Source organism: Leptonotus elevatus, chromosome 21, assembly GCF_054856555.1.
Source record: "Leptonotus elevatus isolate MCC_2025b chromosome 21, RoL_Lele_1.0, whole genome shotgun sequence".
NCBI classification, from domain to species: domain Eukaryota; kingdom Metazoa; phylum Chordata; class Actinopteri; order Syngnathiformes; family Syngnathidae; genus Leptonotus; species Leptonotus elevatus.
This window is the reverse complement of record NC_141259.1, coordinates 1712354-1725009: the sequence shown is the minus strand read 5'-3', so window position 1 is coordinate 1725009 and position 12656 is coordinate 1712354. Positions and strand designations below refer to the sequence as shown.

The window sequence follows — 12656 nt, the reverse complement described above, 5'->3', positions numbered from 1 at the left end:
GGAGCGAAGGGACGACTTACACATATGTAACTTACTCCCATATCTGCTTCCTTGATACCAATTACTACTGTCCTATTAGCCAGGATATCTTGAGGCAACTTAGCATTACAAAAAGAGCCCAAATATACACCAAAAAAATATGGGAAAAGGTGCATGTTTCCACAATTAGCTAAGGATAAGTTCCAGAGAGAAAAAAATTGCATCATGTATAGGGTAATTTGTAAAGTATTACATTACTGTATTGTACTGTACAATAGTGAACCACGAATAGGCAGGGGGTTCACTGTACCCACAGCTCTGCCCTACCTGCTCAGTATAACATCATGGCGAAGGACACAATAATTAAAAGTAGAATGGAATGCAAAAAGACTCACCTCGCACACAAACAGGCACCCTTGCTATGCTTGTTCGTTACGTCCTTTAAAAGTTAATGACGACTGGATCATTTATATTATGTACATTTTATTATAGAGCTATTAAAGTTGTTGAATGTTTGAAAGTGCAATTAACACAGTCACCTCCTGAGACACTACAAACATGAAAGAGTTAATAAAAGAGTTTAATTTTAGTTTTATTATACAGTAATAACAGTCATGCCTAGCTGTCAAAATGATGGCGTCGCTGTACAGTTAATGACGCGATACCTGAACATTTTATTCTATTGTCTCAGTTATGTCCTATAGGAATAGTTTAAAATTTGAATCGATTAAGTAATCCAGCATTCCAATTGTGTTTGAGTATCAAAGTTCTACTTATAATAAGAAATAAGCAGACCTCAGCCAAAGTCTACCTGACTTCAAGATGGTCATCTAAATTAAAGTGAACAAAAAACATTGATTCAGATTTCCACATGTCAGTGACAACTTTTTTTAAAGCAAAACTTTGCAAACAACACTAAAATGGACAGTAGTGACTGAGTCTGACTGATGAAATTTCAGAAGCCAGACAACTGTAAATGTTAAACCTGTTCAATATTTACAATCACAAATCTATGTGTGTGTATGTGTGTGGTCAACAGAGTTGACCAAGCTCAGCTGTACTGTAAAACAGTACAGCTGAGTACAAAATGCAGTACAATTCGGAAGTGACCTGAAGTTATCGGTAAGTAAATATACGCGTGCCTTTCTTAATGTTTTTTTTTTTTTAATATCCATTTTGCTGTGAAGCTCCATGGATTACATAGTTTTCTGTATTTTTTCCACTTGCTCAGAACAAAAATAGTTGTGTGTACTTTAGTACAGTTGAAACTGCCACTGTCTCATGACCAAACATCACCTGAGTCATTACAGGATTAAAACGTCAACACAGCTTCTGGGACTCAAAGGCTGCCTGATCAAAATGTGACTCAGTTGCTCCTTAGCAACATGTCTACATAGAGCTTACCCAAAACATTCTGAATTCCAGCAGAGGCGGTAGGGGAGGATTTGGGGAAACTTCTCGGCGCAGTGCATACTTGCCGGACACTTTCCACTAGTAGGTGTGACAATTCTGTCTCCATGTCTACAAAATCTGTGGCTTTTTTTTTGTGTTGTTCCAATACCATTTTTTGGCCCCCGAAACCGATTCTGATACCCAGCTTTGCAGTATTGGCCAATGCCGATACCTTAGTTGTTGTTTTTTTCTCAACATGAAAAAGCGGTTCAGAGCATTCAAGGACCAATAGGATATCTGAGCTAGGCATGCAGTGAACATGTCACACATCAGTGAATGTCTTGCAAGACACAAGATGCTGCATCCAAAATCCAATTTTACCGTCAGAATTAATGGTATCAGCATGATACTTGATAGTACTCACCGATACCACTGTTTTAATGCAGTATCGGGGACTCTGCCGATACCAGTATCGGGACAAAAGTAGTTTTTTTCAATATAATCTACTCTGCTTGTGCACAAGGGGTTAGAAAGAAAAACCTTCCCCTTCACATATAAAGCAAACATTGGTGTCCTTGGAAAGGAAAATAAACCCTCAGAGCATTTCCATGAAGGAGTGCTTTGTGGAGGTGAGGCCAAGTCTTGATTGGGGCTCGTTACCCAGCCTCGACCAAACAGTGATGAGCAAAGTCAAAGCCGTGACTGTGCCGTATAAGCTCTAGCCATTTTGTCCTGTTGATTTTTAAGCCCCTTCCCAAGGAGCCCAAAATGGAAGGCATCATTAAGAAGCTCTTTGCCTGAAGCCATCTTGTAGTTCCACTGGAAAAGGAGTTGTATTTCAAAAGCAAGGTATTCTGGCCACATGCTTCATTCAACTTTTCCTATCAGGAACCAGTCAAGTTGGAATATGTATAACAGCTATTTTCCAAATAAACCACCTAAAAGTAACTAAACAAAGCATGGGAGGGACGCATTGAAACTGATCATGTTCAGTACAGTGGCACATCCAAATTTACAGTAAATGCCCTGAAAATCATACACTCAACAATGGTTTGCAACTTTGCATTTTTCCTTGGCTTCTTTTACCACCACATGAAGGTACATAACCATATTAACTAGGGATGCACGATAAAATCAGTGGCCGATAATTATTGGCAATTATCCACCAATTTTTCGTCAAACAAATAAACCAGATAATTAAAAAATCCGCCGATAATAATAGACATGCCACATTGGTCCATCTATTGTGGTTGTGCCCAACTCCTCAACCCCTCCCCTTTCCTATGGTGGTGTTGCATATTTGTGACGTTATAATGTGCACGACCTTGTGTTCACAGAAGATGCATCATGGCGACATGGCAGCATTTTTAAAACATGACTGTTTTGTTTTGGCAAACTCAAAATGAGTTACTGGTTGTCTTTGAAGCAGAGATATCAATAAAATGCTGCTTCATGGTTCTTTACACAATGTTTCAATGTAATTGTACACGTTAGGACTTGAAAGTATATTCGTATTCAAATTCATTTTGCAAACAATTATCGGCTTACTTATCGGTTATCGACACTTCCTAAATTATTGGTTTATCGGTATCGGTTGAAAATAGCATTATCGTGCATCCCTAATATTAACAGAAATAGAACCTATTGCGCCGTTGGAAAAAGTACTTTGTGTCTCTGTCCTGGCTGCTCATTACAATATGGCCTCAGTTTACAGTTCCGTTACTATGGCTGAATTTGTTAGTCTTAACCAAGGTTATTTTAGTTAACTAAAACTAACTAGATAACTAAAACTCAAAAAAAATTATGAATTGAATACATGAGCCTTTGGGGTTGATTTTAAATTAGATTTAAGTATTTTTTTTTCAATACTTTATTAACCGAAATAAGGACGTCTCGCACAGAAGTGACTGCATCTAGCAGCAGCCAATAGAAAAGCGCCTTCAGATGACGTCGCTCCCATGTGCCAGTTTTGTGCGTTTGACTTTTGGCTCCAATAGCTCGCCCTGCAGCTTTTTCATTAAATTCAGCCGAAGCGCAACACTATATATATATTGTCATTTTACCATGGTATTTATTACATAATGCACACATTTTTTTCAAACAAAAACTTAAAGGTGCATTGTGTCGTCTAAAAATGTAATAATATTAAAGCTTTTTCTACATCATGCATGCTCCAACAATGCCCAAATGACTATGAAGAGCCGTACTCGCATGCACCATGAACGAGCCTGACACAGATGCTGCAGTTACACTTTGGGCCAGAGGTGGCAGTCGTGAGAAAGAAAAAAAAATAATAATAATAATAATAATAATAATAAAGAAGGGGGACAAACTGCACAAAGATCCTTTAATACTAAAACTAAACTATAACTAAGCATTTTTGAAAGAACTCAAACTAACAGAGCCACCCTAAAAACTAATTAAAACTAACTAAATTTAAAAATCAAAACGCAAAATAAAATAAAAAATAACTACCGATATAATGAAAATTTTAAAACTATAATAACCCTGGTCTTAACGCGTTGTAGTTTATCATTAACCGACACTAATGCAACTGAGGACCACTTGAAGTTGACTTATTTTACACTTGACAGTCTGACAATTAAAATGTTAAAAACGTGTTCCACTTCAATATCCACATTCGTCCAGACTATGGCCCGCAATCAATTTTCAAGCGGTCTGTAGCATATACTAAAAATGACATCTGCTATTAATAAATGTGTTTTATACAGAGCTTTTTTTTTTATCTGCAAAGATTCAAATTAACTATATAACAATTAAACAAGTAACATTTCTCTCTCTTCACAAGCAAAAATTGCTCCTCCACTTCCTGCTCTGTGTCAAGGTTTATCCCAAGTAACTGCTTTAAAAATGGGCATCTTATGACAGATTGCTCCTGTTTTGGTTCTGAATGTAGAGATGGGATTCGGCTGCTGTTTAGTGCAGGGGCTGATATTTTCCTGTGGGTTACAGGTCTCGACAAACCCAAAACTTTGTAAAAATCATACACTATAAAAATATATATATTATATAGGCAACTGCTTCATTGACTGATTCTTGTTGGGCTTGATAAAACAAAAAATTAAATAATAATCAAAAACAGCCTGGCATCCTGTTATTCTTCTGTATGTGGCACTCATCTAAAGTAGTGTGTTTGTGTGGAAATTGACTGGTTGTTTATGACTCATTGGGCAGCAAATCTGTGGAAATGCATAACAAATGCTTGAAATATTAGTGCAATCTCTCCAGATAACAAAACTCAATATGTGATAATAAATGATTTTTTCCAAAAAGTCAAACACCCGCATGGTGACTCATTTTGTGTGTGTGATAGAGGCCTCCCAACTCAACTAAACTCTATTTACTCTGATCACGTGACTGAGGGAATTCCAGAGATCCTCAACCATGAGAGGCAGTGGATGAAGCGGCTCACTCATGTGAGGATGACTGTGCTTTGTCGTGAAAGTCGCACTGTGACTTTCCATGACTCCGTATGCATGCACACAGAGAGACATAGAGAGCAAAAAAATCAAGGTTTAAACCAGCCTGCTTTTCTGAAGGGTGTTTGCACCACACATAAATAATTTGTGTGCCTTGCAAAGCCTGCAGCATTCCAATGAAACAAAGCAGTGCATCTGCAGTATTACATAAGACTATGGAGTAAAGCAACATCTGCTTGCAACTTAACACAAACTATAGGCGATGAATGTCTTGTGCCATATTTACACTTTGCGTTGTTATTCTTTTTTTTTTAGCTAACACTGCTGTAAATTAAACACTCACTGTGAACTAAATATTTTATATACTGCGAATTAATGACAGCCCCGTTAACTCATTTAACCAGGTGGTCCTAATACAATACAGCTATGTGACGTCACTAAACTGTAGGGAAATGACCTTTGGAGTGACGTGGATGTGTTCCACGTACCGTGCCGTAGTAGCGTACTTCCAAGAAGCCCCAAAGGGCCAAATGAATCGCGTCTAATGTCGTAGTATCTCAAAATCAAAAAGACAAGGCGAGCTGACAAGTGCAAACGGCGGAGTCATGACAATCTGGCCTCTTCCGTACTCACCTCTGGAAGATATTCCACAGAAAGCTCTGATCCGGAGGGTTGTTTATATGCGGAGGAGCTCTGTAAGGACTGTGATAAGCCATTTTTGAAAGGGCTAAAAGGGAGACTGTATGTTCGACGAGCACGACTTCCAGGCCTGGAGCTTAGAACTCAGTCCGCCACCTCTACTCTTGTCTTCTGTTCTCTCTCGGTTTAGACGTAAACTGGCAGTTTCCGTCCTGCCTCGTGCGTAGGGGTGCGGCCAATCATTCACCACTTCCAGGAGGGTAGTGTGACGTCATACGTCTCTCTCTCTCTCTCTCTCTCTCTCTCTCTCTCTCTCTCTCTCTCTCTCTCTCTCTCTCTCTCTCTCTCTCTCTCTCTCTCTCTCGCTCTCTCTCTCTCTCTCTCTCGCTCTCTCTCTCTCTCTCTCTGCTCTCTCTCTCTCTCTCTCGACGGCGTACAAATATAAACAGTTAAGTTAATGTGGTTGTATACAGTACAACAGATTAAAGTAGGATATGGAAAAAATATATATATATTTTTCCTTTATTTGACATAAATATTATAACAATAGCTGTTATTCCAAATTAATGAAAGAACAAATTAGCGATAATAGCATAAAACAGCTACAAAAATACACAACATGCCAGGGGGACTAAGAGTTTACAAAAAATACCAACATGTTTACAGAATACATATTCAAATTTTTAATAGCCTTTTGGTTAAGGAAAAACGTTATAGATTACAGATATGTAGGCTACTGCTTGACTTCACGGTGGAAAGCAATGAAAAAAAAATTTCTCTATGAATTTACACTTGTGGATGCAAAATTTAGTAATCTAATGAAAGTTTACTTGGGCTTTGCCTTACTTCTTTAACAGTCATAGAGACCAAGCATTACATCCTTCCAAAACAGCTGAAAATCTTTATCAATCTTTTTAGCAATAAAATTAAAAATATCACTCCAAAAAGCTTTGGACAATGGGTCAATGAAAACAAAGTACCAGTAGTCGACTTTAACATTCTGAAGTAGGCATGAGGTCACCACGTTCAGCAAAATTAATTAACAAGCTGTAATACTTTTACAGCAGCACAAATTGTTTCACAAAACAAATGATAAAAGACACAAACACATTACTCCCACCAAAGGCGATGCTAGTGTCTGTTGGGTTGTGGCCCCAAGAAGAAATTAACTAGCTTGTCATTTTAATAAATCAACACAAAATTGTGAATCGTAGATATTTTTATTTCACATTAACACACACATTCACTACTTGGAAGTAAAGAGACCGCAGCTTGATGTCACACTTTTTACATCTTTATATATTTCTTAGAACCAATACAGCATATATAAACAAAATGTATACCAGACGAAAGAACAAAGTCTTGGGTGTATTTTTTAATTCATGTCATTTTCATATTTTGTGAGAGTTATTAGCAATTGAATGGAGTGTGAACATGTTAACATGTTACCCCCGCCATCGGGTAAGTTGACTCACTATATAGGGTAACTAATAAAACAAGAACAAAATTATTTTTGTTCTCCTGTTACTTTACTTGAAAGTGAACATTGAAGTCAGCCAAAGATTATTATTTTTATTGATCTTGAAAATTTTCATTGAACAAACGTTAAAATATTATGAAACATGCACTGGATTAAAGCCTTTGGGAGCTGTTGGCATGTAGGTCATAGCTCTCAATATCAAATGCCTATTTTGTCCAACTTCAACTGAGAATTCGGGATTAAATAGAATTTTAAAAAAGAAAGCATTTTGCTTAATGAATGGATGGATGGATGGATGGATGTCTGGTTCATCATGAACTTTAAAATCCTGAAATGTGGACATACTGTAGTTCCAACAACTGGAAAATAAATTTTTAAACAATGAAACACAACCTGGAAAACTAATCTCCTCACTCGTCAGACTCATCATCCGAAAGGCAATTAATTCAGCCCTACATAAACCAAGTTACCAGAGGTGCATTTTTCAATTGGCCCAGTCTTTGCATATGTGACAACAAACCCCGGAATGAGTGAGACATGTTGCCCCAAACTACCATGTTGGCTACTAACGCTAGTGTAAAGTTATCCTAAAATAAATAAATGACTGAAGCATAACAAGATGTTAGAATCCCTCCTCTAATGAGTCCACATGATTTACTGCTAGAATTTATCTATGTACAATGCCTGTTTCAAAATATATAAAGTTCAAATAGTTTACCTAGGGTTGCGCAAAATAGTTAACCGGCACTCGTGTCAGCTCACAATGTGCTATTTTCAGGACACAACGCCAGAAAATTTACAAACCCAATTCCAAAAAAGTTGAGACACTATACAAATTGTGAATAAAAACTGCATGCTATTACGTGGAAGTGCCAAATTTCAATATTTTGTTCAGAATAGAACATAGATGACAGGTCAAAAAATTTAACTGAGAAAACATATAATTTTAAGAGAAAAATATGTTAATTGTTAATTTCATGGTGCCAACAAATCCCCCCCAAAAAATTGGGACAGTTAGCAATAAGAGGCTGGAAAAGTCAATTGCACTTACACAATTTCACAAAAAAACAGCTGGGAGACCAGTTACCACTAATGAGGTCCATTGGCAACTTGATTGGAGTATAAAAAGAGCACGTGTGTGTGTTTGTGTGTGTTTGTGTGTGTGTGCGTGTGCGTGTGTCTGAGGCGCAACAGACCAGAAATACTCACGCAGCTGCCAGGCTTGCTTGAGATGCTAAGAAACTGCTACAACAACAAAAACCCATTATGCAGGACAGCTTCTGTCAAAGGGCCGATAGGACGGTGAAATATGTAGTTTTGATACACACACATTGTATCATTCATTACATTTACACAACAAATTGACAAATAGTTTTGAAATCAGAAGCCAAGAATAATAGTTTGTTCAATTACTGTTGAAGTTACTGTTAAAAAAAAAAGAAAGAAAAAAAAATCTTAAAAAATTACAACAATTTGAAAATGTCAAGATTTTAGCAAGGTTCATTTAAATTGACACACATGATTTGCTTTTGTGGGCCACAAAAATTATGTGGCAGGGCCTTGAGTTTGACACCTGTGATCTACATGATCCTGAAGAAGCAACCAGTATGACATGACTGAGTAACAACATTTGACATAATCAAATTTTTAGTAAAAAAATATAATTAAAATAAAACATAATAAAGGGAAATAAAAACAGCCGCGACAGCCTAGTTGTTGAGACAAACGTGAAACATGAGTGGGTGTGAGCAAGTCCCAATCTGGCGCCAATGTGGCACCCACAATTTCCCCCAAAATATTTTTACAATAGCGTTTTTTTTGGTACCATTTATGACTGAAACTTTTTTTTTTAATTTGTAGATTAACACCTTAGCTGTTCACAATGGGAACTCCTGCAAGCCTCTGGCCAATAATTTTCAGACTGGATTCTGGTTTGAATTTCCCACCCTCTATCTGCGGATTTGACCTCATCTGCATGTTGTGTACGTGAAGAAGGGAAAATGCAGTTTCATTTGCTGGCCACAGGTGGCAGTAGCGATTCGAAATTCAATTTTCTCTGTTCAGTAGCTTTAAAAAAGTTAACATTGCCCTTTATTTATTTATATGCTAATGTTATACAACTGAAAATATCAAATAGAACATTTTCATTTCATGACTGTATTATTCCTGTTAAACAAACCATGTGGTTGATTTGCTGTTGCAAGGATTTTAGGACTGGTGTGAGTATAACCACCTGCTCCAAATTAACGTAAAGAGTTGATCGATTTCCATAGGGAACCTTTCCTACACACACCAGTGAACATCCAGATCTCGGACATTGAGACAGTGGACTCATTTAAGTTCATCTAAACAACAAACCGGACTGGACAGAAGACAAATTCTCTGTGCAAGCCCTTTGTTGAGGCCACTGAAGTCCTTTGATATCGCCCCAAGTCTTGCTAAGGACCTCTTATGGCACTAGTGTTGCCTTGGCATTGTTTGATGCCATAGTGTGCTGGGGAAGAGGCATCACGGACAGACAAAGTAGTCAAATGCCTATCCCTACGTACGTACATATAACACTTGATGATAAATTAAAGGTGACATGAGTCTTGTTGCTGTTTAGCGTACAAAATTGGATATAGCCATGTATTATGGACTTGTCTAGGTTTATTTTATTTATTTCAAAAGTAAAATCAGGTGAAACCATTCCAAATCAACCAAATAATCAGCAGCGTGTCTACATAGTTTAGAATTCTGAAAAATATCATTCTGTCCATATGACCATAAAAAGAAGCCACACAATCTGTTGATATGGTCCTAAATTCCATGGTGAAAGCATGCTGATTGGCAATCATGATGCTGTCAGCGCAGCACAGAGCATCCTCCGCATGTGATGGAAATGCTGATAGAATTCCATTTCATTCATTAAGAGAATCCAGCACAGCCTCCCAAAGCTGTCGCATACGATTGAACGTGGTTAATATACGCTCAGCAGCCACGTTCGGTACACCTGCACAATACGTGTCAAATTGTCTGCAATACAAAGGCATTCATTCTTTGAAACTGTCCGTGAAGTGTGGAAGTGTGTGAAGTGTGTATATTATTATAATATTATTATTTTGAATTGTTTTATTTTTGCACTGCATCATCATACTTTGAAGTTTAGACTGTGGTACGGTATAACCCTTAAAAACGTAAAAATAAAAAAAACATTTCCAAAAAAAAGAGAAAAAACTGAGGCACTCGAAGATATTCGAAGTAAAAGGCCTTTATTGTCACATGGCCAGTTGATTAACAAATTGCTAACGCGTTTCAGCCTTGGTAGGCCTGCGTCAAGGCAAGCTGAAAAAGGCTGTCATACAACTAATTATATAGGAATTAGTCACATGTTCACAGTGGGCTGGGCACACAGTCAGCTGTGTATATTATACAGTATATATATTTCTGTATTCCAGACTAACCACTGGGCAAACAACCGAAAAAGGTTAGTGAAAAAAAGTTATAAAGTTTTCGCTGTTTTAAAGCAATTATCATTTGGGACTGAATTCCAAATTAAAATGCTTAATCTAGCATGTTTGGTTCGACTGGCGCACCTCCCTTCTCATGTAATGTACTATTCCATCTTCAGACAGCAAATGAATTGTTGGGGAAGCAGTTATCAAAACAAATGTCTTTGCACCAGGAAAATGAAGCTGATTTATCTTAGTGGAGCAGAGAAGTGTAGACACCAAAAAATGAGAGAGTAAGTCATATTAACGTCTTAGTTATTTTTATATATACAACTACTGTCATAAGTAATGTACTGGTATGTTGCAATGTTTTCTTCCAGTTTTTTTTCTTTCTAAAATGTGTGATTTCTCTGTTAATGAGCCATTAACAATTAAAAGTCTGCTTTGCAGTATGTGCTCCAAAAGAAAGTCATTGTGCTACAGAGTTATCCATCCATCCATTTTCTTAACCGCTTATTCCTGTCTCCACTTCCTCTGCTCCATGTTTAGTGTGGTACACATGTCACCAAGCAGCACCGTGACTCTTGTCACTCTTTTAATAGGTCGACTGATTACATGTATGCAGGCACCTGTGATGCTTCTTTGAGGACACACCTTGGTTGAACATGTCCCTCAAATTATTTTCAATATTTGGTTGAACATGTCCCTCAAATTATTTTCAAACTTTCTAGAAGGACCATCATTTTTGTCCAGCCCTGAATCATGAGTCTTACATGCATGGATGCATACATACATACATACATACATACATACATACATACATACATACATACATACATACATACATACATACATACATACATGCATACATGCATGCATGCATGCATACATACATACATACATGCATGCATACATGCATGCATGCATACATGTCCGATCCGATACAAGGACGGTTACATTTTAAAATGGAACGATTCGGTTCGGTTTGATTCAGTAGAATTGCGATTCGGTTCGATTCGTTTCGATTTGGTACAACGATTATTTGATTACTTGACGACTAGTCAAATGCCAAATTCATTTATAATTATTTTGATACTCCATTGAATATCTTGTTCAATTTACAATGATCTAAATCTCATAATTTGCACATTTGCAAACATCTGCTTTTCTTTTGGGAAAACAGCGATCAACATTTTTGCATATGTAATGCTCCGACATGTTACAGACCAAATTAGTAAGTACAGGTATCAGTCTTTTAAAATGCTATTTTAACATGCATCTGCCTAATAAAATGCAACACTTGTAAGTATTGATGGGCGAGTACCAGGTATCTGTGCCAATGCCAGCCTCATTTTAAGGTTATTTAATGTTTAGGCAATGTTGTTATTTAAACACTTGTTTGAGTATGATTTTTATTCAATATTTTTCAATACATTTGAATGTAATCATCACATATAACACTTTTATTTTCCTAAATTCAAACACAGTGTTAATGTTTGTTGCAGTGGACTACAATAATAAATACTAGTTTATTTTAGGAATAATCCTCTACCTCATTTTTAAGAACACTCAGCTCCACTGTGTTATTGTATTATGATGCTAGTCCAAATGGTGGTACAGTGACATTTTTATTTATTTATTTTTGTGTCTGTATACAGGTAGTTACCCCTATATTTTCCTCATGCAATTTTATTATAATACATATAGTAACAATAAAGTTTTGTCATGATTACTGCTTTACAACTGCAGTTGCAACTGTAATACCATTAATACGACAATAAATGACAATTATGTTACGTAAATCAGTGCTGAGTTTATATGGTGTGTGTGTGTTTATATATGGTTTATATATGGTGTTTACTCAACTAAACGGGTTCCAAAACAGTTCATGACCACGTACCTGTTGATGTTCTACCTTTGTGCTCGTCCTCCCTCCACGATCCTGGCTGACTTACCGCTCGTAAAGCGTCTGATTATCCTTCTTTTACACACTTTAGTTAAAAAATTGTTTGTGTGTTCCTCATCGTGTCAAAGCCAGGGGACGCTGCCAAGCCATTAAGATTAAGGTTTGCGTCCTGTCAACTTTCGAGCGAGCCCAGGGGGTAATTCAGTGCTGCTCAAAAGTTTGTGAACCTCTTGAGCAATTTGGATTTTCCAATTGTTTCAACCTGATCTTGTTGTTCAGTCTGAACCATTAACCTTTTATATGAAATAAAACCCAGCTTACCCAGTCTTACCCATGTGAACCCATTCAGGTCAGTCATGCTGAGAGGAAGACAAAGCTCAGGGGACCTC

General features: G+C 37.1%; 1 protein-coding gene across 2 annotated transcripts in view; it reads right to left on the bottom strand.

Moving 5' to 3' along the window:
- The window catches only part of pdcd6 (programmed cell death 6), a 23582-nt gene extending 17876 nt beyond the window's left edge, over positions 1-5706 (bottom strand). The window contains exon 1 of one of the 2 annotated variants that reach the window (XM_086066248.1): positions 5445-5706. In XM_086066248.1, the coding sequence (XP_085922374.1) occupies positions 5445-5527 (83 nt within the window). In that variant the 5' untranslated portion in view covers positions 5528-5706. The remainder of the gene's footprint in view (positions 1-5444) is intronic. The other variant, XM_086066249.1, reaches the window with a different exon arrangement.
- Positions 5707-12656: the final 6950 nt, after the last annotated feature.